We start from the raw sequence: 26,019 nt of genomic DNA, 5'->3' as shown, positions 1-26,019 counted from the left end.
AGTAAAAACAAGGAACAAATAAAAAACAGGGAAAGGGTCACTAAAAACAGCGATAATCAAATGCATAATAAAGAATAAAGATGTGCACAAGAAAGACAAGTGCTCTTACGAATGTAAATCAAACCCCGTAGTCTGTGGTAAGATACCACCATCATTGAGCATTGAATTGAGGACGAAATTATTAGCCCATCTACGAAAATTTCACTTTTTTGTAAATATTTGCCCAAGTGCTGTTAAACAGAGCAAATAATTTTTAACACAGTGTTCTCAAACATCATAGTTGTATTTTGGATACTTGCATTCATTTATTTTGCACACAGAAACGTAATTATTTCACAAAAACCAAAAACTACCGGGGTTAAAATTATTAACCCCCAAATAATCAGTTGTGTATCCTTTTTGCTGGATAACAGCGTAAAGTTGTATGTTTTAGTTTTCAACAAGTCTCTGACACATCTCCTGTCGAATCCCAGTCCATTCGTCTTTGGGAAATCTCTCAAGCTCCTCCAGATTTGATGGCCTTCTGACATGGACCTTGGTCTTCAGAGTCCACCAAACATATTTTCAATGGGATTCAAGTGGCTTTGTTCAGGACAGTCAATAACATTCACTCCTAGTGAAGAACTACCTCCAGAGGACCAAAGTGAATGTTATTGACTAGCCTACACATAGCCCTGACTTGAATCCTATAGAAAATCTGTCGGTGGACTGAAGACCAAGGTCCACGTCAGAAGACCATCAAATCTGGAGGAGCTTGAGAGATTTCCCAAAGACGATTGGACTGGGATTGGACAGGAGACACGTCAGAGACTTGTTGAAAACTAAAACATACAACTCTACACTGTTATCCAGCAAAAAAGGATACACAACTGACTATAAGCATCAGGGGGGCTAATAATTTTGACCCTGGTAGTTTTTGGTTTTTGTGAAATAATTCTGTTTCTGTGAGCAAATTAAAGCAGAAGTAAGCGATCCGGTCGTTTTGGCTAATGCTGCGTTCCAGGCAGGCTTTTGAAACCGTAAATTACAGCTTCAAGTCACAACTTACGACTTTGTAGCGTTTCAGGCAACCCACTCGTGTTTTTCCGACCTGTTTTACCTGTGAAAGTCACTATAACGGCCACTCGAAACTTCCGACCCGTGAACTCGTACCAGATCGAACTGGTACGACTTCACAGGTCGGAAAAACACGAGTTACGAGTTGCCTTGAACGCACCATAACAGTCCCTGTCCCTACGTCACCACATTCACGGCGTCCCTTGGCTGCACACACAGCCCTTCATGCCGTTCTCTCTCCTCATTGGATAAAAACTGTAGGATACGAGAAAAGTTTTCTCCTGGGCTCAGAGCAGAGCAGAGTGACTGACAGACCCGTGTTTCGGTCCAAACACTCCATGTAAGTGATTGCTGTCGGAAGATATAACTATTTAAGACTTATATTAACACAAATATATCACTTACTTCTGCTTTAAATGAATGCAAGTATCCAAAATACAACTATGATGTTTGAGAACACTGTGTTAAAAAATGATTTGCTCTGTTCAACAGCACTTACATAAATATTTGCAAAAAAGTGAAATTTTCATAGGGGGCAAATCATTTCGTCCTCAACTGTATAACATGATGACAAAAACCTCCTGTCGCTTGTGCCACTGACATGAATATCACATTAACACAGGCTTCCATTGGAGCCAACATACTAGTCATTGATTTAAACATCCACAACCTCCCAGTTTACTGTGCCAGCAGTTGTGCAAACCTCCACATAGTTCCTCTTTAAACGGCACAGAGCCCAGCATGCATAGATCCATAGCATAGGAAAAAACTCTGCTGTGCAGATGACACACAAGTTTACTTATCAGTTATGCCCAATGGAACTTCACTGAAAAAGTATCAATTACAAAACCATTTTTGGGGGGTACTTTTTTATATTCATCAGCCAGATACAATAAGGAAAGGCACCGTTCTTCTTGAATTCATATACACAAAAACTTAATTGTACAGAATGTGCACAACAACCTCTCATGTGATGAATATTATATATTATTATAATATATTGATAAAGAATGGACAATTATTGATGTTTCCTGCAGACTAACTATGAACAAGAGTCAAGACTTATGTGCTTTTGTATTTTTAATTCTACTGTCACTTTTTTCATCTGTCTAATTTGCTTGATCTTGATCTAAGCAAAAATAGCTCTGTGAATAACCAGAAAAGTTATTGAGTTCGAGTTTAGAAGTTTTTGTTAAAGTTCCTATGGAGAAAAATAATTTCTCCATATTCACACGCTATATAAAGTAATATGCTGTTCTTCCTGTTGGGCAGAACATTGACCATAATATTTTGATTTTAAGTGTAAAGTTCAGTTCACTACATAAAGCAACACATATTCTGTACAAAATGCACTAAAAGTCTATATTGGCTAGTGTCACAGATTTTATCCCTTCTGAGACTCTATCACCACAGAGGGACCAATTTCCACACATTCCTTTAGGTCTTCATACAAGAAAAGAAGTTACAGTTTTTATTAATATGTCTCTTGAAACATATAGCATATTGCAAATTTGTTTCACTTTGAGATATGTCCCACTTTAAGAAACTGCCAAACCTTGCAGGTGGCTGATGTGAAAAGGTTCAAGTTATTAAACAGAAGTTCTTTGCTTCATTCTTAGCGTTACGTCAACTAAAACACATTTACTTGACTTAACTTTGCTTCAACTATACATAATCTGTCCAATAGAGCCCAGTGTGTTCCGATTGGTCAGCTTGTTGGCAACAACAATTGGAACTAACTTCCACCCGTGTCCTGCTGTAAATGAACAATTGTGACTGTTACAGCCTAAGATCTGCCCCATCGGTCTGAGCTAGAGTCCGATCTAGAAGATGACCCGATCCAACTTCACAAGCTGGACTGAAGCAGGAAAACAAGCATACCCTCTGTCAGGCAACAGGAAGGAGGGAGGAGGCAGGAATGTGAAGAACGATGTTGAAATCAAGTGACTGGACAGTCTGCAAAGACTTTGTACGGCAATATTCTTGTTCTTCTTTTATCTTATGGATTATAGGAATACAAACAACTGAGGAACATAAAGAAAGCCAGACTTCACAATCAACTGGCAAACGTTTAAGCATTTATGATCAGGTTGCCAGCAATGCAGTTAAATATCATAGATCCACAATAGCAGTGCAGATGGACAGGCTGTGAGCCAAACCCCCTGGTTTGGCTACATAAAGCTTGAACTACAGAAATAACCCCTGTGAACAAACAGCATCTGAGGCTACATCCACACAACAATGTTTTCTGTGTCCAGACAAGAGCTTTGGCTGAGTGTCCATACTAACAGGCCTAAAATGCATACTCACTTCAGCAAACACATACACTCAACGTGCACAGTGAGCCAGTGTAAACAGGAAGCAGACTGTCTAGTCTGTAGGTGATTAGTTAGAAAAAATACTACGAACTCGTGACAAATGCAGAGTTGAAAGTAGAATTTACCTGGGCAACAAACTTCCTGGTGGGTAGCAGGAGCTTTTGATGTCAATAAGTCTAAGAAGTAAGGTCAGGAAGCCCAACAAGCCATTTCATAGAAATGAAAAAACTCGGTTTTGCCAAAAAAGTTTGTACCTTGTGACTATTTAAATAAAAGCCTCATAACACACTGTAAGAAAAGTAAAAACTCAAAAGGTCATAACTGTTTCATCTTTAACTTTTCTCCTGATACTGAGTGTGGTGCATTATATCTCAATGCAGAGTATGTCCTTTCCTCGACAGAATATTAAGCATTTCGAAATCTTTTATATACATCTAAATATACCGCAGCATATTTGATCAAAGTATGACTTTTGGGAGATGGAACATGATCAATGATCCCACCAGAGGAAAGACCAAACGTCGAGAAGATGGTAATTAGATGCGTCTTTACACAAGGATCTAACAGCAAATCTCTCCCTCAGAAATACACTAATAATAGGATTACACAGCACGACTCTGACAAAACAGATTATAATCAAACTTGTGTCATGTAAAATGTCACTAATCTCAATCTGTGCCAAAGGCGCTGCTGCCGGCACGCAAGATGATTAAATGAGACTTGTATTTGATTCTCTCCTTTTGACTGAAATATGTGATGAAAGTTTCATCATTAAACCCAGATAACCAAGTTCCTCTATTACAGGCACTTATCTAGTCTCATATATTTGGCTGCGTTGTCATGCTTTCTAAATCTCCATTTGTTAATATCAGAGGAGAAATACTGGTGATAAAGTAATGGGCTGATAAAAGTCCATGTTTTATCTTTGTCATGAAACTGCCATAACTTTGCTGGCAAAATACTTTTATAAAAGCATCCATTTTAGATCTCTTTTTTTTAAACTGCTCATAAACCAAATAACATGAGTAGCATGCACAACCTCCAACAGTGTGAATGGCATAATAAGACTCAGAAAAATAATTTTGCTTTGTGGCAAGACAGAGAAACCAACTGACCAACTTGGTAACACCAGCACAACCAGTAAAAAAGTCCGAAGTCTGAAGCCATTCATTAACTTTCTTGCCATGTCCAGTAAGACTTAGAAATCAGAAATGGGCAGCCTTCATTATACCTGATCTCTTTAAACCTCATACCCCATGCTCTTTGAGCTCTCTGGTGAAACAAGGTTCCAAACAAGTGGCTTATTCCTTGATTATTTCAAGTACCATTCTTCCCTCACTGAATTCAAACCTAGTATGTACATTATAGTTCATTCTCCTGGCTCTCTGCGGCCATTCCAGATGTTCCGGATACACTACCCATCAAAGGTTTGGGCATACCCTGTACTTCAATGTGTATTCTTTATTTTTTCTTGTTTTCTAGATTGTAGAATGATGCAGAAGAGATCAAATCTATGAAAAATGCTAAATGTTTTAGATTTCAGATTCTTCACAGAAGCCACTTTTTGCCTTGATGACAGCTCTGCACATTCTCTCAACCAGTTTCAGGAGGTCGTCACTGGGAGTGGTTTTCCAACACTGAGCACTTGTTAGCTGCTTTTCTTTTACTCTGCAGTCTGACTCAGCATTAACCATCTCTATTGGCTTACAGTACTTGGGTTAAGGTCGGGTGATTGCCAAGGCCAGGTCATGTGACTTGCACCATCAATTTTGAATAAATTGCCAACCAATAAAAGTACCCACAACTCCTCCATGCACCAGTGCAGATAAAATCCTTCCTCTTTTGTCTTTATTACATTTCACAGTTGTGATGTCTCAGAAGTCCAAGCTGTCCCTCTCCTAGGTGTGTGAATGATGTGCTTGGTTTTGCCTGCTGTCTTCCCACCACTTCATGGTTTAGATAAGGGTTAAGTGGGTCAAGTTGGTGGCACCCAGAAGTAGCTCTGTGTTATCCCAAGTGGTGTTTGTCATTAAACTGTAACATTGTCATGCTGATGTGAAGGTGATCTGTGATATTGGGGAATGTGAATAAAATAAAATTTGTGTACAAAGACTTCTGTACCCTCCCTCAGTCTCCCCCCCGTGCTCTCTCTTTCTCTCTACCAAACACCCGTGTGCACACAAGCACACAAAGAAAACACTTTTGTGAGCTGGAGACGGAGCTATGACTATTGTGCCTTGCCATGTAAATGAGCTGTTTACTTCTGTTCCCTCTCACACTCACTCGCATCATTAGCCATCTAAATATAACAACCGGCTGCCACCAATTTCCATCATACAATCTCATTTCACTGGTAATGACAGAGTACATACACCAATAAACTGAGACCCTAAAAACAAGGTGAATGGCAGCGTCGTGACAAGAATATTCATGAGAAGAGAATTGTAATTTGTTGCTTGGATTTTTTTTTTTTTTCAGATTTTTTTTCTACCCACTCACAATGTCTCTATTAATTATGTGGTTCTGTATGCTAATACGGCCTGGCAATCCCTGGTCATTTGGACTGTTTCAATTGCAGAAAGGATTTTACGGGGATCAATCTTTGCACCAAGGTTTATGATAAAGCGAGCTAGAGAATGAATGTGTGTGAGAGAGAGAGAGAGCACGAAGGATAGGAGGACAGAGAGGCCCCTACCTTCTAATTACTTTGTTTGAAGCAGCTGATAGTTAATTAATCTACTGTGTTATTGTGTTATTCTGGAGAACCACTTGATTCACTACATTTTCAATTAGTAGTCTTAGTGAGAAGGAGGGTTCACTCAATACACCTTATATTATGACAGGCATCCCATTACGCCTATAGCTGCAAATCAGTGGAGCAATGCTGGACCGACACAGACTGAACAGATGTGTGTGCATGGTATGTTGGTAAAACCTTTAACTTATATGGTTGAATGTAGGCAAGGCAAGGCAATTTTATTTGTATAGCACATTATCATACAAGTTATTCAATGTGCTTAATATAAAGAATCATAAAAAACAAACACAGGTTATGTTTGCACAACCTATGGTCAAATCCTGATTTTATAACCTCAATGTCATCTGACAGAATCAACAAACATATAAATTAAAGACAAAGGCTGTGCTTTTATTTTTGTTTACTCTAGGGGAAGTTAGAAATGACAGAATATTTATCTTTTTTGTCTCTCACACAGCTCACAGCCTCCATGTGGGATCAGCAGTATATTATCCTTTACTTACCTCACTTCAACTCCAGAACGTAACAGACTTTTATTAGAGGCAGATTTTTATTTCTGATACCCTCTGTTACGTATGGAGAATTAGTCATAGCTGAATATTTTTAGTGCATAGTCTCATTTTCAGTTGTCACTTGCTGTGTCACTGCATTACATGTTCATACAAACTCAGTCACTCTTCCTATAAGCAGTTCAAATGGAAAGCCCCTTCAGTGGCTTCATCACTCAGTCAGTCAAACAGACAGCCAATCCAGATAACAAGAAAACAGTATAAACACTGTTAGTGCAGGAATATTCTTATTTGGGTTTATTAGACGTGTGCATGCATTCTGTTTTTGTTTTTAGAGACCTGAATTACCAGCTGTTATCAACATTATCATTTATGATGACAGTCTACATCATCAGACCCTGGGTTTCTGGATACAGCTTAGGCTGAGGAACAAACAGAAATCTAGATCACACTTCACAGGGAGACGGTACCTTCAGGGTGGATTTCCACATGTTTTTTTGTTTTTTTTAGCGTGACTTTTACGTATGTGTCTGCCATGCCGAGGGCTCCAACATACACGGGGGGGGGAAAGGTTAAACTTTTACAATGGGTTATCTTTCCTCCTCTTCCTCCTGCTGCTCAATAAGTGCAAAGGTTAATTCATCCAGTCTGACGGTGACACAGGAAGCAAGGAAGACAATTTATTCTCCTCTGCAGGGTTGGGAGGCCTCACCAGATGTATCAAACTTAATTAATATGGACAAAGAGAGAGGAGGGGCTTCACATTTTGGACATAGGTAATCAAACAAAGAGCAGAGATGGACAGGGTTTCTACCTCTTTTTCCCTCAGTCTCTTCCCTGATTTGTCCTCTCTCACCCTATCTTCCTATCTCTCTCTCTCTCTCTCTCTCACTCTCTCTCTCTCTCTTGTTTGCCTTTCCTATCTCTCACTCAGAAACAAGAGAGGTTTGAGAGCACAGGCAGGAAAATCAATCAAGACTAGATTGATAGAGTAAACTGACAGGACGAAGAGGCAGCAAACCGTGATACATGAGTAGATTAGGATTGAGAGTGTCTGCAGGAAACGGGTGTGACTGCACTAGTGCATGCTGTGAAAAACTAGAAGCAGGAGAAGAATTAACGTCTCTGCCATGATCAGTATAACTGCAATTAGTGCAGTTAGTGACGTAGACATTTTCTCACCTGACGAATACCAAACACTCATAACAAATGTGGCTACAAAAAGTATCTTAAGCACCATCGATCATGTTCACCATCAACACCTCTGGCTGGATCAAAGTCTTATTATTAACTCCACATTAAATCTTTAAATGCATGAAAATCTCAACGATTATGACTCTCAGAAAAGAAAGTGTGTGTAGGATCCAAGCAGAAAATGCAGGCAACTGGATATGATATGGGAGATCAATATAAGCAACCTAAGATAACACAAATTAAAATGTGCATTGTAGTAAGACAATAGCAAATGAAAAGGCAACTGAACTCCCTGAAGCTTTAAATGGACACAAGATAACGAGTTAACAGACTGATCAATTTAATTATTGTGGTTCTTGTCACCCTCCACTGATACTTGTCAGTGCTTTACTCTGTGCATATTGTTCAGCTTCATGTGCAAGCGGCTGTGTTGGTGTGTTAGAAGGCCAATGCTCACAACAGGGTGTTTATAGATTTACAGTGAACTCAAACGCTGCGTATTTGAAATACTCTATTTACTTCATCTGAACCATTTTTCGGTCCTGAACGTGGCCTGTTGGATTATATTTCATAGAATAAGAAGAATAAGAATAAGACTTTCTCATTCGTCTGTCACCACAACTCAGACTAGTACATCATCTGTTTATGCAGAATCATATGGGGTCACTGTGACCTGGACTTTTGACGACCAAAGCCTAATCAGTTTGTTCTGGATTCTGAGTGAATGAAATGTATTGAAAATTCCTTCAAGGCATTACTTCCACAAGGCCAAAAACTATGATTATGCGATCACTACACTCTTGACTGTTGAACCCATGAATCTAACGAGTTTATCCTTGAGTCCACTGCATTCATGAAGGCAAAATCCTGTTTTGTAAGGGTCGCAGTAACCTTGAACTTTAGCCACCAATATCTAATCAGTTTTGCCAAATTTGCAAAAGAAGTTAAAAACATGAAAATAAATGTCCCTCTTGTTGCTAGACATTATCGACAGATATAAACAGATCAATAATTACAATGATCTCAAATTTGTCATTATCACACACAACAACTGTTGTCCTGTGACCACAGTGGTTTGGTTTCCATTGGTTTGTTCCTTTAATCCATTTCCTGCAGCATTTCATGATCAAAAAAAAAGAACAAATCTAACCACAGCCTTTACTGCTCAACCCCAGAGACTCTAGCTACTGTAACAAGTCAAACCAGCACACTTGCATGCAAGAAATGTATTAGTGACTGACCTTCATGCTCCTTCTCAGAAGCACCAGTTTTCCTCATCTTCTTGGGGGTTTTCATGAAAAGTGGGAAGATGGTTCGCAAGCCCAAGATGTCCACAAATTTATGGCAGTTATCTGCCCCCTCTGGTCCAATCATCCCATGGTCCAAGACCTTCATTGCACTGGTTCGAGACATTTTCTTTTCTCTGCAGAAAAGAGAGGAACAGATATAAAGAAGCACATGTCAAATGAAGAAGTGGAGGCAACAATTTTGACCTTTCACACTGTGTTATTTTCATGTCTATATTTTTACACATTGTAATAGGAATAAGTTTTACAATTTTAACTTTTTTAAAAGTATATTTTTGGCTTTTTTGCCTTTATTTGATAGACAGTGATATAGACAGGAAAGGGGAAGGCAGAGAGAGGGGGAATGATAGGAAAGGTCTGCCCGACACGGGACTCGAACCGGGGACGCCTGCGTTGAGGATTGTAGCCTCTACATGGGGTGGCCGCTTTAACCACTGCGCCACGCACCGCCGCTTACAATTTTAACTTTGTCCTCAAAATAATGGGTGAAACAAAGATGGTATTCAACAGTTATGCAGCTATGAACACTATAGCCAGCACTCTACTAACAGTTGTCAGAAAAATGTCTCTCACTTCCACCTCTGCCTGTTTGTGTAGGTCGTCTAATATTCACTCATCTAGTGTTTGCATGGCCGTCACATCCCCCGTCATGAACTGCTTTGCTGAACCAAGATTTCTTTTTAGCACCTGGCTTTAAGTGAAACCTGTCACTCTTTCTTTTTCTCAGTACATTATCATTATTGTGTTTCCCTGTTGTTTCAGGATCCCTAAAGCCTCTGACACCGCTGCAGTTGTTATTTTTGCTTGTTGGTTTGTGTGAAAATGTAACATTTTCTGAAATATTGTCACATATGAAGCACAACAAGTAGCTGTAGGACAATGTAACAAACACTGCAGATGACACACATCTGCACTCATAAAATTTGCATTACCTAATATCAGTCTGAGTTGATGCTGTCAGATCATCAGACAACCCTGAATGAATCCAATCAATATTTAAAATACATCGCAAATTTTTCTAAAGCTGCCGGAGGCATAGAAAAGTCCCCAAATGTTCACTGTTGAGAGCACAGCTTAAAATTAACTGAAATGAACAATATATTCATCATGAGCCACATGATATTAAAATCAAGACTAAAAAATATGAATAAGATTCAACAAGCAAAGAAATTGGTCCGATAATTGACTTTGCAAATTAATAGCGTCATCTGTTTCTCACCAAAGCACCTCCATGACGAGACCAACTGTTCAGCTTTTTATTTCCACAGCACAGCCTCCTCCACCCCCCCCACCCCCGCGAACTTCACACCTCCTCTTAAGAAATGTAGCCGTCTGTCACAGTGTCACTTCCTCCGCTCCCACCAATGACAGATGACAGTGTTTATCTCTGAGGAGGGACACATATTTCAGGCAGTTGAGTCTGGTCCTCCAGACAGACACATTATATATGATGGACGGCAAGAGAGGCCGGAGTGGGAGGGGGGGTGGGCTGTACATGGTGTACTTTCTGAAGGGAAACTAGGCAGTTCAATTGGTAGACAGCTGACCTAACTCAACATCCTGGTGTTGTTCACCACGCTTTTGTCACCCCAAAATGGATTGCAGGTCGATGTTAGTGGAGAGAATCGCAAAACATGCTTATCTTCAAAAATTAAAACTAGGTGCTGGACCACAAAGAAGAATGAATCAAAAATAGAGAAACATTAGATTCAGCTCCCGAATGTTTTAATGTGAGTGTCACTAGTGTGTCGCTACGTTTCGGGCCCAGGAAACGTAACATGTGGTGACACATTAAAACATTCGGGAGCTGAATCTAGTGTGCGGACTCTATTTCTCTATTTTCAATGTTAGTGGATGCTACAATGACAGCAGCTGGTTTTTGATGAGACTCAGATTCCAGAGGAGGCTGAGTCACTCAAAAGCGGGTCCTATCAGTGGCCACCCCCAAGAGCAAAAGGGCAACATGTCCTTAAAGGTAAAGATGTACATTTAGAAATGCCCAAAATACCTTAAATACCGTGTATTCTCAAATAAAAGCCAAGTCTTAAATAGACACCGGCACCCTATACTGGCCAGGTCTGGCTGCAGGTTTGAGAAAATAAAAGCTGGTCTCAATTAGAAGCTGGGTCCTTTTTCTATTTTCTGCTAGTTTTTGTGAATGTACAAAACCTCCTAAAGCCCACCTTGTTTGAGAAGTTTCTAAGCTGCTTAATTTGTACTAGAGTTCTCAACGGGCCTGAAAATTTAAAAAGTGACCCGGTCCGACCCACTGGTGTTGAAGCCAGGACCCGACACGGCCGGACTCATGAGCATTAATTCTTGACCAGAGAATGCGCCTAAAGAAAAAGGAAGCCCCTGGTCTGTGGTCCCGTGGTTATTTGTATGTGTTTTCTACCCGAGCCTGGCACATCTGGTTGTGTTATTCTGGCCAGTGAAGCAGGGAGGTGAGATCCAATCACAAGCAGTCAATCAAGAACATGTTTTAAAGCCAGACGTGAAGAGACCACTTGTGATCGATCACCAAAGACACAGCTAAAGACCAGATCTGAGCAGGTCCAGTGTCTAAGATTCGTAGACATGTGTCTGTAACGTTGCACATTTCAGCGTCTGACGATCATTTAACTGTGCATTGAATCAACAAAGCAGATGTGAAATCTGTATGTGGCACAGAGCTACATACAGACGAGGAGGCCTGGCACGAATTGAAATGGGGTTTTTGATGGAAAACCAATAAATATGTCTCTGTGAAAGAAGATGTTTTTTTTTTCTCTTTTGTATTCTGTTGCTCTGTGTTTGTTATTTTCACCTGCATTGTGTCTTGGTTAGAAAGCAAGAGCCAATCTCTCCTCAAAATTATAATGAAACTGTTCAATGACTCACACGTTTGATGTTTTGAATATTATTTTTGACAAGTTTGCGACATTGTGCTGCTGCTGTCACATTACCTCTGCCTTTTGTAGAGGTTTACGTTACAGGTTTTATTTGTTTATTGATATAAAAATATTCAACATTCAATTTTGTATTCTATATTTTTGTAAATTTTCTATTTCATTTCATTTGTTGTGCTCTTTCCTTTTGAATTCTGAAGTGTTCAACTGCTGTGTTGGCCACAAACCTGCTCTGGTGACCAAATCTAACCTGGAAAGGTTCGAATCAATCAAACCAACCCAACATGTGATCTGAAGTTATCAGGGACTGATGCAAAAAACTAAGGTGTGTAATTTCTAATTTCATGAGTCTTGGTAGTTAAACTTGATGCTTTACAATATTTTCCATAATTTGCAGTCACTGGGTTTATATTATAATCATGGGTTAAACTGTTATAGAGTAGTCCACATGTAACATAGCAGCTGGACAGGTAAGGGTTGGAGACCATAAAATAAGGTGGAATTAGTCAGTCTATGCTGCTCATATTATCTCCAAAGAGTAAATAAGTAATTAATAAGTAATACATTTCTGATTATCTGATTAGTGTTATGGACAAGATTCCTGATCCCTAGACATGATCCTCACACTGAAGAAAGGTCAATGCTAAAAGATGACAAAGCACTGCACAGCAACAGGATCATATTCAGTAATTGATACGAAGGCAGAATGAAATGAAAGAATAATCTTATCAATAATGCATATGACTAACATACAATGATGGATGATTAATGCATGCTAATAGACTGAAAATATAGGACATGTTGATCAACTGTAGCATTGGTGACGTCAACGTTCAAAATGCAACACGAACGACTGACTTGCTGTTCAACACACGTGTCTAAATCCACCTTTTCTTATCAATATTCATCTAAGTTCCAATCACGCGCTGTGTTGACAATCAAATTCATGATTAGCTTCTCTGCACAGACTTTAACAACTTTCCCAAAGTCATATCTGGTCAGCTCTTTCCCCTCCTCCCACTCCATCTCATTCTCTCTCCATTTCTCTGGTGGATGATTTAACACAAAAGGGTTTTTGCATTTCAATAATGAGATATTGATCCAAGCCTTAAATCTACGTGTCCAGTGATGTGATTATCAGTGCAGAGGTGCAGAAGCTGTGGAGGTTTCATAAATGCGTCTAATGTTTCTTTATGAGTCTTTAAGGTCACATCTCTGCCTTGCTGCGCTCCACCAACTGTTGATTGATTGGAGCGGCAGCTTCGCCAGGCAGCAGAGCAGACGGACGTGCTGTTCTGAACAGTGCTACACCCTGTTATGTTATAAGTGTTTAAATTTTCACCGGGGAAAAAAAAAAAGTCTGAACTGAGCTGAGAGAGCTGGACTGTATATCAAGAGATATTCTGCACACGCCTCGAGACTGTATATTTCCCTTTTAGAATTTATTTATAGCACTAAAGTACTTATTGCCCATTTGTTACATGATGTCCAGCTCTCCAGCTCTCTAGCACTCCAGTACATTATGAGGGGTGAATATAACAAGGTACACACTTGCATAATCCATTTGTGCTTCTGAAGATTGTGACAAATTCCCAGTGAACAGTACAGTACAGTACAGTACAAGTGGTGATTTTAATTGATGATGCTCAAGCAGCAATCACTGCCTGTGCACTGTGAAGATAGAGCAGTTCTGCACTTGTGTTTCAATTTGAAAGCTGCCTGCAACACAGAGGTTCCCGTCTGACTTCTAAAATCTCTGAAGTCAGAGTTTCCCTCAAGCTCACATTCACATTTTTCAAAACATGTGAAAAAAAACAACAACTACTAAGTTCTCGTCTCCCACACTTCCCCTTCAGATAAAGAGGATTTGTCTTCCGAGCTAAGAATTACTTGTATTTTGTTTTGACAAGAATAAAATTACAACCTTCCAAATATTAGCAAAAAAAGTCTTCAGTCGTCTTTTCACATTTTAGACGCTTATTAGTGTTTACTCAGCCAGATGCCTACTGAGCAATGATACCGTAACTGGGCTGCAATAACTTACCCACCAAAGGTAGTGCTTTAACAAATACAGCTGTCAGTTCACCTGAGGAGCATGAGCATGCTATCAATATGGCCGACTACAACTTTCAGCGCTCTTCCATGATGATCACAGATTATATGAATGGTCAGTTTGAGCAGTTCCTCAGTTTCATGTCTTTATATTGCACAGCCTCACCTGAGCATGAGGTTCATTAGCTGAAGCCCCTCTCCCCTCAGGAAGCGGTCTCGATTACTGGGCAGCATGAGGCAGGAACACAGGGCATCAAAGAGGTTCTCCATCATCTCCTGCTCCTCGGCCGTGGACGGGTTGTGACGTTTAAACACCTGGAAGAGGGAAGCGGGAAGAGATAGAGCAGTGAAGAGGGGAGCATCTAGGCGAGCATGTTCCTCTGCATCATCTCACCTGCCATCATGTTGTTACACTGACCAGCAAACCAGCACATTGCACTTTACAGTAGATAGTACACAGATATTCCAATTTAATACTGCACACTGTTCAGATCTTGCTTATGCTTGCAAGTTTTATTTAGAACATATGTTTCTTTATATGTTATTATACCTTAGACTTAGCCTATTCAAATATCTCTGTAATTAAATTTAATGCAATTTATTTGGAAACTGTACTGCATAGTATGCTAGCTGTTTTAGGGCACATTTCACTACATGCTGCACTTGAAAAGACAGCTCTTCAATGCAGCAACAGTCTCTGAACCTGTTAATTGGAATAATTTAAGTTGGGCAAAAGGGGCCAATTTTTAAATAATGAGCAGGAATGGGCCTAGTGTGACACAATTAGACAGGTTTGTACAATAATTAAGAGAACAGAAAGAGACAGGGTAGGGAAAATGCCGGCAGTATACACCAAAACTCTAAGCGATGAAAGCCTTAGTAGCTCTTTTGGTGGGTTGCAAAGTAAAGTTTTAATGTCCTATTTTGGCTGTGTCCACTAAACGTCACAAGATGCTCAGAACAACATGGGAACTTGAGGGGAATTAATGGGTTAACTGAAAGGCTTAAAATTGGGTTGGATACTGACTTAGGGTTAAAACGGGTTTGGAGAGTTAGCCCTGGGAAGCTCAAATGGATAATAATATGTGTAGCTGTTGTGCTAACTAAAAATAGAGAGTAAAAGCAAAATCTTACAGATAGTTGCTGTAGTAACACATCAATGCCATCCATCTCACCCAATAGTTCTCTGGTATCTGTGGAAGAGAGACGCAGAAAGGCGATAGAGATAAAAATGGAAGAACAGGACAACAGGGAGATTAAATTGAGACCGTTTCAAAAAAGGGAGACAGAAAACAGTTGGAGGAGAAAAAACAGGTCTAAGTGGATGGATGAAGAAAAACAAAAAAGAGAAAGACAAAAGGCAGGGAGGAAAACACAGCGAAGTGCTACAGAGGCATAAAATGAGCATAAACACTGACGAATGCTCTGGCCACGAGGGACCTCCAGAGAGAAAATGAAGAAAAATGAGGGCACTGAAAAATGTATATCCTCACAACTTATTCCATCTAGACTTGTGTATTAAAATGTTTTTAAGAATTGTGTTGCACAACACAATTCAACACAATTCTGTGTTGCACAACACAATTCTGCTTCTCAGGGACTCCAAATGTCAAATGTCTTCATCTCAACAGCCAGAAATCCTGATAATTAACTCACATACACACAGTATGCTCATGTTCACCGCAGTATTTTGAGCTTTGCATTTCCTACTTTCTGTAGAGAGCAAAGTGTTCCTAACTGAGAGCAGACTTTGATTTTAACAGTGTGGTGAATCTACAGGGTCTTAATTAGTAGGGATGAGATGCTCCTCTCGTTTGGAGCAGCGAGTGTTTTACATATAAACCATTCATAGTGGTGTTTCAAGTCAAACTTGACAGTAGGAAGCGATAGTTACATTCAAATTAGCACATCAAAATAATTCCCTAATTGCTCCTTTCCTAACAGTAGTCTTGTGATTTGCCTTCAAGATGGTGACAGTATTATATGGAACAATATTTATGGCAACACGTTTCCTTTGTGTTGTGGAAAAATACGTTTTTATTAGATTTTATTTTGTATGTGAAGGGCAGCAGGGAGAGGATGAATGGAGGCAGCGCCGCTGAAGATGAGGAGAATGAGACACGACTCCCACTGAATATCAATATGGCTTGTACCATTAATGAGAACCTGTCGAAGGACCTGATAGTCCTGCAGCTACCTGAGGCTTCACAGGGCTCTGGTGAGGGAGGGAAAGGGCGGAGAAGACAGCAACTACACAAGAAGGGAGGAAGTGGATAAGTGGGTTTGGGGGATTGGAAGACGAGTAGGGGGAAGAAAACAAGGAAACATGAAAGGTAACATGACATCAAAAAGTGATGGAGACCAACGAGAGAAAATATTAAACAGGGAGGGAGAGAAACTAGAGGGAGGAAAGGGCAGAGGAAGGGAGCGAAAGGGCAGAGGTCACAGACACAGAAAGATGAAGGGACACAGAAATGAAGCCATGAAAGGAGGAGAAGGAGAAGAAAAGGCCAGCATGGGTGGAAAAAAGGAAAGAGAGAGAGATAAGAAAGAAAATGTGGTGAGAGAAAGGACGGAGAGGAAATAAGGACAGCTGGTTGAAGTCATGGCGGTCTGTTCGAGGAACCCACAAACCATTTACTGACACACTTACTGTCATTGTTTTGCAGCAGAATAGCCAGGATTTCACTGCAGTACAGCTTGTTAGCATCAAACGGCATCTTTGCCTACAAGGGAGAGGGAAAGCGCAAACTCCAATTATCACTAATCTTGAGAAACTTTGCTCTCCAGGGTCTTTAAACACCATGTGTCTCATGACAACATCTGCGTTTATTTAACCATGAGCAGAACTTGCACCGAATATATTGTATACCATGGTGGTAAACATGCAAAAGCAATAAGCCTCACATCGTTTAACCTCTGGATCTACTGCTCTACTGGTGAAAAGATTTACTGAAAATCCATTTCACTGCACTGTGTACAAGTGTTTAGGTAAAAAAAAAAAACCTCTTAATTTCTTAACACATTCACAATAACATTTCATTATTCACAACAAGCCAACTGAGTAAAAATGTGGTGATACAGAAATAAATGAGTAGTTGTAGTTATGATAGTCTTATGCTTGTAACCTGTTTTGAACAGATCTAAGTGATATAATTTTGTTTTCAGAGTTGTTTCTAAAATCGTGTAGAATTAATTTATTTTTTCTGTCACTTTGTTGATTTATGAAGTTAACAGTTAAGCAGTTGGCTTACCACTGTGATATTGTAATCGTAATGTGAATGAAAAAATAAATGAAATATCTCTGCAACATAACATCATGGTCAAGTGGGGGTGGGTTAAACTAATTGTGCTCTAAAAAAATATTTCTTAACTCTACTATTACATCTGCCACTGTTGCCACTTTCATGTTTTACCTATTATTACTTTAGTTATTACTATCAATACTGTGAATAATCATGCTGCTATGAGCACTTTGCACTTTGTCCACTACACATACAGTTACTGTACTGATACTGTATGTGTCCACCACACATACAGTATATGACAATCAACATCTTGCTGCTATAAGCACTTTGCACTTTGCCTACCTCATACATGTTGTTGTCTAAATGTTGTCCATTGTCATTCTGTATCTGTTTATGCCTCATCTTTGTATAATTATAATAGCTTGTATTCTGTGTATTTTATTACTTTTTTTTTTTTTTTTTTTTTTAATTTTATTTTTATCAGGGAGAAACATACAAAGTCATTTCAGCGCCATTACACTCATACAGAGCAAAACAAAAACATGTATTTGGACAATAGTGTTAACATATTAACCAAGCTATTATTCCCCCTTTCATTTTACAATGTTTTAAATAAGAACATTTGAACAAAAGAAGTCACATTTACTCATTTTCCATCAAGATTAATAGACTGGTACTTCAAGCCATGTAATAGAGATAGGCTACTTAAAGCAGTTCAGGTCTCCGTGGTCTTATATATCTGATCCACTTGGACCACCAACTCTTAAATTTCTCTGAATGCAATTTTAGAGCAAATGTCAGTCTCTCCATGGTGTAGATTTGGTGAACAGTCCCTTGCCACTCTTCCAGTGTCGGTGCGTTGGGTTGTAGCCATTTCCTTGTTATAGCTTTCTTTGCTCCAATCAATAATATCTTCATTAAATATTTGTCCGCTATTGATTGGATATGTAATGCCGTGGTACCAAAGTACATTGAGCTGACATCAAATTGTATAGTCATTTGAAACATATACTCCAGACAATCAAGAATGTCATGCCAAAAAGATGAAAGTTTCGGACAATCCCAAAATAAATGATAATGGTCGGCCACATCTGAACCACACCTCCTCCAACAATTTGTTCCACTACCCTGGTGTCTCTTCTGAGCAGGTGTTATAAAAAATCTCACTATGTTTTTCCATCCAAACTCTCGCCAGTTATGTGAAGATGTGGTTTTCCATTGTAATGTACAAATGTTTTCCCATTCATCCCCAGATATGACCAAATTTCCCTCCCTTTCCCATCTACATTTAATATGCAGGCTGTTGGAATTTGAGGCGTCTTGGAAACCTTTGTATAATCTAGATATTAATTTCTTTCCACACCCAGACTTATAAATTGAAACAAAAACCTTCAGGATGTCACTTCTCTGGTCCTCTGTCAAAATTGTATTTAATCGATTCCTTACTTGGAGGTATCTGTAAAAATCCTGCCTCTCTAAATCATATTCCCTTTTGAGATCGTCAAAACTTTTCACAGACCCATTGTGTATAAAGCAGCAATAAGCCGTAAGGCCCCTTTCTGACCACATTTTAAATCTATTGTCTGTCCTATTTGGAATAAAATCCGTGTCATAAGCACACCAACGTAATATGTTTTCTGCACCCTTTAAATTGTATTTCCTAACAACCTTGTGCCAGGTTCGTAGTGTTACTTTTATCCAGGGGTTATCCTTATTTGCAAGACTGTCTACACATTTTTTGTCTGCCATTGCTGCCTGTAAGGGTGGATCCACAGAGCCTCCCTCTTCTATTTCCTTCCACCTGGCTCTAAACTGCGAGTCACAGAGATACCCCAGGTTTCTTATCTGAGCCGCACAGTAGTAATCTTTTAAATTTGGCAGCGCCATTCCTCCCTTGTCTTTTGATAATTGCATTACTTTAAATTTTACCCTTGGTTTTTTACCCATCCAGATATATCGAGAAATTAATTTCTGCCATTCAATGAACTGTCGATCACTTATTTCAATTGGTAGTGATAGAAAGAGATATAACAGGCGGGGTAAAATCACCATTTTGACTGATTCAATCCTTGAAGTTAGACTGAGAAAAGGTAAGTGATTCCATCTGGAGATATCTGACTTAATTTTAAGGTTAAGAGGAATATAATTGGCTTCAAATAATTTTGTAATATCTTGGGTAAGATTAATTCCCAGATACTTCATTGATTTTTTATTACAACTCAGGCTGTATTTAGTTACCAAATCATCTGGCAGATTAAAATTAAGAGTCATAACTTGAGTTTTCTTAATATTTATCTTATAGCCTGATAATTTACCAAACACATCCAGAGATGACATTAAAGTTGTTAGGGATGTTGATGGTTGGGATAAAAATATTAACACGTCATCCGCAAATAAGGATATTTTATGTTCCTGTCCTGCTATATTTATACCTTTAATTTGCTCGTTTTGCCTAATATATTGACTGAGAGGTTCTATAAAAAGGGCAAAAAGAAGTGGCGAACAGGGGCAACCCTGTCTACAGGAACGCTCCAAAACAAAAGAATTTGAGAGACTGCCATTTATTTTTGTTCTTGCTGTTGGATTATTATATACAGCTTTGAAGGCTTCTATCAGAGTAGAGTGAAAACCAAATTTATCTAACACCTTATACAGAAAAGTCCATCTTACTGAATCAAACGCCTTCTCTGCATCCAATCCTATTAACATAGCTTGTGTCTTGTTTTGCTGGATATGCCACATAATATGTAGCGTCCTCCTCAAACTGTCTTGGGTCTGTCTCTCATGGATAAATCCAGTCTGGTCAAAATGAATGAGAGATGGCAAAAGTTTTTCAATTCTTCTAGCTAATATTGACATATAAATTTTATAATCTAGATTTAACACTGAGATGGGTCGATATTGTTTACAATCTAATGAATCTTTGCCTTCCTTTGGTATTACCGAGATTATAGCTTGTTTCCATGAGGGGGGGATCTCTCCCTTTTTGAGTGCTCCGTTACATATCTGGCACAGTTTTGGAATCAACTGTTCCTTGAAAGACTTATACCATTCGGCTGTGAAGCCGTCCGAACCTGGGCTCTTATGTGGTTTGAGTCTTGATATTGCTGCCTTGACTTCTATTTCAGTGATATCCGCAATCAAGACCTTATTTTGTTCTTGTGTAATTGTGGGAAGATTTAGGGATTCGAGAAAATTCTTCATCTCGTCTTCATTATCTAATTTTGGTTGTGAATATAACTCCCTATAATAATTTTCAAAACTTTGTTGAATTTGTTCTGATCTATGCTGTATTTTCTTAGTCTGGGGGCATCTTATCTTATTAATAGTGGCGTCTGCTTGTTGTTTCCTCAGTTTATATGATAACAATTTCATTGCCTTGCTACCTGCCTCATAGTACCCCTGTTTAAGAAATACCAGTTTCTTTTTAATCTCTTCTGTGGTTATGTCATCTATCTCGTTTTGCAGTTGTTTAATTTTAATTGATACTTCTTTGGTCCCTAGTTTAGCTTGATGTTCTTTTTGTAATTCTTTGAGTTTGGTGTATAGAGAATTAAGCCTCTCCTGTCTACGTTTTTTTAGTGATGAGGAAATAGAAATTACTTTCCCCCTCAGGACTGCCTTAAATGCATCCCACACCATAGGAGGAGACACTTCTCCATTGTTGTTTTCTTTAAAATAGGTATCTATTGCCTTTTCTAACTCTTCTTTTACCTGGGGGTTATTCAATATACTTGAGTTCAATTTCCATAGTGTAGATTTTAGGTTATTACCAATATCAACTGTCATTAATATTGGTGCATGATCAGACACATCAATTGTTCCAATATCACATGACTGAATTCTCAATCGTTCTCTCTTAAATGCAAAGAAATAGTCGATCCTTGAATAAGTAGATTGAGGTGCAGAGAAGTAAGTGTAGTCACGGGCTGTTGGATTAAACTCTCTCCAAACGTCTACTATGCCAATTTCTTTCATTACTGAGTTTATTTTATTAATCATGGATTTGTTATATCCTAAATTGGAGGTGGAAGATTCCATTTTGGATAATCTAATATTCATATCTCCTCCACATATAAGCACACCCTGAGCTTCCGCAGACATCATGTCAAATATTTTTTATAAAAGGTCCAATCACTCCCAGGAGGAGCATATATGCTAAACAAAGTTACCATCAGCCCTTCGATCCTTCCCGTTATCATTACATATCGGCCTTCCTTGTCTTTATTCTCTGAAATGTGTTCATATTGGACTTGATTTGAAATAAGAATGGCAGACCCTCTTCTATGTCCTGATTTATAGGATGAATAAAATACATGTTTGAAGCCTCCTCGTCTCAGTTTTGCATGTTCAGTTTCAGATAAATGCGTTTCCTGAAGGAATGCTACCTGAGCACCCTCCCTTCTCAGTTTTGACAGTATCTTGCCTCTCTTAATAGGATTAAGTAATCCATTTACATTGAAGGAGACCACTTTCAACATATTACTTGCCGGTACCAATATTAAGATTTGTTTTCCAGTTTTTAGATGGAGTTTGTGTGACATCTCTATTTCTGCTTTGAACTGCAGCAAACACATGAACAGAACAACAACCAATGAGGTTTTGAACTCTTATAAACTGAGAACATTCGTTAGGGTTTCCAAAGGTGGGGTTAAAAGAAAAACCCTGTGTGAGGTGTTTAAGTGCGGCCCTGGAGAGGGAAAGCCTCTCTTCTGCAAGAGGGCCCTCATTTGTAATGGATTCAGCCAAGATCTTATCCACAGGTGTGCCCCCGACATATCAATCACCCTAGATTAGGCTCTTTGGAAACTGAATTAAGTCAAAAAAAAGGGAAGCTTTGCACAGAGAATATGCCCCAGAAAAATAAACAAAAAATAAAAATAATATTATTAATAACCTTTACGCTCTCCCACCTATATATTTCACTTTGATGTAATAATTAGGTTACGTGTGTTACATGGTTACATGAAAAAAAGAAAAGAAAAAGAAATTCTATCTCTTTAAGTTACTGCTTTTAAACATTCTTTCTGGCAGTGGGGGTGTTTTCTTAGCATCATCATTCAGAGTCTTTTACACTCGTTCATTAGACAACACAGAAGTGAGGAGTGAGTTTCTGCTTCTCAGAGATAGCCGAACAATGTCCGAGCTTAAATCAAAAACGTCCAAGTCTAATCAAACTCCTTTTAAACAATACTTGCGTGATCATTTTCTACTCGGCCGTATCTTGACCTCTCTGCTCCGGGTCCCAGTTGAATCTCTGGAGCTTGTCTTTGACCGTCTGTCCTCGGCGTGTGTGTGTCTGTGTACGTTCCCGTCTGCCGCTCACCGACCATGACAGCCTCCGGATCCGCTCCAGCAGCGTCTCGGGTGGTTTCAGCACTGTGACCGGCAGCCCCTTCTCCGCCATCTCCTTCGTTGCTTCCTCGGCCGTGTTGTAGGTGCGCGTCCCTTCCGCGTAGAAAACTCGAAGTCTGGCCGGGAAGGGCGTCTGAAAGCGGATCCCTTTTTCCTTCAGCACCCTCTTAGCTTCCATGTACTGTTGCCTTTTCTTCAACACACTCGGTGCATAGTCATTGTCCAGATTAATTTGTTTATTTCTCCACATAAAGCCCCTTTTCTGCCACGCTGTTCGTAGGATTTTCTCTTTTGTCTTGTAACTCAGAAACTTAATAATTATGGATCTCGGAGGTGCTCCTTCTCTTGGCACGGGTCCAAGTGCCCGGTGTGCACGTTCAATATGAAGATCCACGTCTTCAGTCAGAGACAAGCCATGTTTTAGCAGTTTTCCGACAAACTCTATCATTGACGAGGACTCGTTCTCTGACTCCTCCGGGACGGAATAGACTCTGATATTATTTCGTCTGGATCTTCCCTCCTGGTCGTCCTGTCTTTCTTCCAGGTGTGCTTGTAGCTTTATTAGCTCCTCCGTCACTTCTTCTAGTGACTGCATTCTCTCCTCCGTGTTTGAAACACGGTCTTCTACTTCGTCAAGCCTCTTTTTGGTTTTGCCGATCTCCTCTTTGATTTCCTGGAGTTGTTGCTTATTGTCTTGTCGGAAATCTTTTATCTCAGCGAGAATGGTTTTCATGTTAGCCTCCATGTTAGCTTCGTCTTCCTCTCCGCTATCGTTAGCCGAGCTAGCTTGAGACGACTCCGGACTCTGTTTTCCGTGTGTTTCGGTGTTCTGTGCAAGTTTCCCAAATCTGGTTTTCCTTTGCCTGTCTCGCAATGGAGTCTTGCCCTTAACCATGCTTTTCCGTCAGTTTTAAATCGAGTTCGTCGAGTTAATGGGCACTTAAATCTTAGTAGTCGGGGAGCCTCTCTCTTAAGCTGCCATCTTAGCCGCCGCTAAACCGGAAACCGTATTTTATTACTTTTATGTTATGTGTAGGGACTACAGATGGAAATTAGCTGGGAGCTAAATCTGGTGCAACCATCTTTTCATTTTTTCTTTTAAATGATTAATGTAATTGCACATTGTCCCTTATTAAACAAATAAACTTAACTTAACTTAACTTGTGGAATCTGGGTTTGTACTAAAGCTGATAACATTTCTTTAAATGTACAATCAACAAACCGTTAACTGACCAGTCACTGCAGTTCTAAAATGGCTTTAATAGATACAAATACCAAATTCTTACCTTAATTCTCTTGAGCAGCCACTGCATGAGTCCTTGCTGGGCGGCCTCGGCACACAGGCCTGGTCTAAACTCTGCCATGTTTTCAATGATTGCTGAAGACGACACAAAATACCCACAGTCAGAATTTAGTCTGAATTTACTCAAATTCATTCAGCAACATCAACGGCCGTGAATCAGATTTTTGGTAGAGAATCTACTCTCTTTCTCAATGTCATTATAAATGTCAGAGCTTCCATCCACTACCACTCTGGGTCAACATCAAACTCCTCAGTCAGTCACCTGTAAACATACACTGTAAAGATGCTCTGCGCACACACTTTGATCGAAAAGAACAGTGAAATATGACATTCATCTTTTAGCGGGCTCATCTTGGTTGTGTCCTGGCGTCTTCTAATATTATCATTAGAAAGCTGTCTCTGCCACATGATATCTCTATCAGAGCAGACTGCAGCAGAAGGTGACAGAGAGAGAGAGGGAGAGACTGTGGAGTGGCGATAAAAGGAGAGAGGAATGGGGGAACTAACAGAGAAGGGAAGGGAGGGAGAAGCAGAGGGGAGGAAAAAGAGGTGGGAGGACGAGGGATGCAAAGCTGAAGGAGCGAAGGTCCTGAGGAGTGGGGGAACTCAAGAAACATTACAGGAGGATAAAAAATTGTATAGGGAGTTGGGACGGAATGAAAAAATAAGATAAAAAAACAAAAGGGAAACATCTGTAGAGGGGGGCCGCAGATGATAGAGAAACGTTAAGAAAAAGAAACAGAGGAAATGATGGAGAGGACGGCTGCTGAGGGAGGGATGGAGAAAGGGAGGGAGGGAGTGAGAGAGAGAGAGAGCAAGGGCCTTTATCAGTGATTCAAACAGAGCAGACAGACAGCATCCTGGAGGACAGCAGGCTCAGAGCAGAGAGCAGCCAAGGCAGACAAAAGGCGTATTCAAGCTTGGAAAGCTCCCTTGATAACACACACACACACAAGCTTGAATAAAGGATGCACAAGCACCTCTCCCTCAATATAACCCACACTCATGCACAAAGCCAAACACACACACACACCTAAACAGCCCTCCTGACACTCGGCCTCAATCTGGCAACAAAGGGGAAAAAATCATCTCAGTAGACTCATTCAACACAAAAAGAGCTGAGAGGCAGAAAAGTTGGATTCATGTGAGGCTTAAAAAAACTATCTGCTGGCCCGTGACCTTGAGTCTAATGCTGTCAAATCTACGCAGCTCTCTGTAACCTGCATGATTCGCTTTGAGGACTTCACCCCTTCAGATTAAAAAAAAAACAACTCCCATTATAAGTGTTTCTTCTTTGCCAAAACATTTAAATGTGACATTGACAGCCTCTATTTGCTGACATGGAAAAACTTTAGGACACTTGGCAGCAGAGGGACATACTGATAAAGCTTAAAGAATACAAATAAAGTTTGTCTTCGCCCTCTGTAATGTCAAAGCCAGGGTCCACCAGGACTTCCTGTCACCACACTGCCCAACGCTCTGACTCGGGCTCATACACACCTTAAAGGCAACACCTCCCTCTGGAAGAGCCTGTCATGTTTCAGAACCAAACAAGACAAGGTTGATCAGTTATGCTTGCTCTGAATATTCAAATGATATTTTTATCCAAGCCTGATTTCTTTTCTCTCTCTCTCTCTTTTTTTTTTTTTTTTAAATCCTATTCAGTGTAGAGCCACAGAGATGTCTCTCCAGTGAAATTTGTCCCAGATTTCTCACAGATATTTGTCCCACATGTTTTGAATATGAATGAATGCACAAAGCTGTGCTGCCACTTTGACTCCCTCACAGTTCAGGTTTTGTTTTTGCTGCCGAGACACATGTATGGGCGTTAAACTCATATGTCTGTCTCACTGTTTCAGTAATTAGGAGGTGGTGTTACTCTGTGTCTCTCTCTGTTTAGTCTCGTTATCAACTTTCAACTCATGGTGATGGGTCACAATGTGTTGGTATGGTGTTTTTCTATTGGTATAACAACACAATATCATTGTTGACAGAGTTGCTTTTCAAAATGTTCCCTGAGATACAGACATT

The 26,019-nt window shown here is 39.7% G+C and overlaps 1 protein-coding gene across 2 annotated transcripts in view; it reads right to left on the bottom strand.

Annotated features, from left to right (window-relative positions):
* The window catches only part of ctnnbl1 (catenin, beta like 1), a 61,960-nt gene that overhangs the window by 26,991 nt on the left and 8,950 nt on the right, over positions 1-26,019 (bottom strand). For both annotated transcript variants that reach the window (XM_085781190.1, XM_085781191.1), the window contains exons 7-11: positions 23,972-24,063; positions 16,736-16,808; positions 15,217-15,275; positions 14,249-14,397; positions 9,077-9,258 (exon numbers count right to left, since the gene is read on the bottom strand). In XM_085781190.1, coding sequence (XP_085637316.1) covers positions 9,077-9,258; positions 14,249-14,397; positions 15,217-15,275; positions 16,736-16,808; positions 23,972-24,063 — 555 coding nt within the window. The remainder of the gene's footprint in view (positions 1-9,076; positions 9,259-14,248; positions 14,398-15,216; positions 15,276-16,735; positions 16,809-23,971; positions 24,064-26,019) is intronic.

Source organism: Trachurus japonicus, chromosome 7 (assembly GCF_045865225.1).
Source record: "Trachurus japonicus isolate A0001 chromosome 7, Traja_1.0".
NCBI lineage: Eukaryota > Metazoa > Chordata > Actinopteri > Carangiformes > Carangidae > Trachurus > Trachurus japonicus.
The sequence above is the reverse complement of the archived record's forward strand: the minus strand, read 5'-3'. Positions and strand labels throughout refer to the sequence as shown.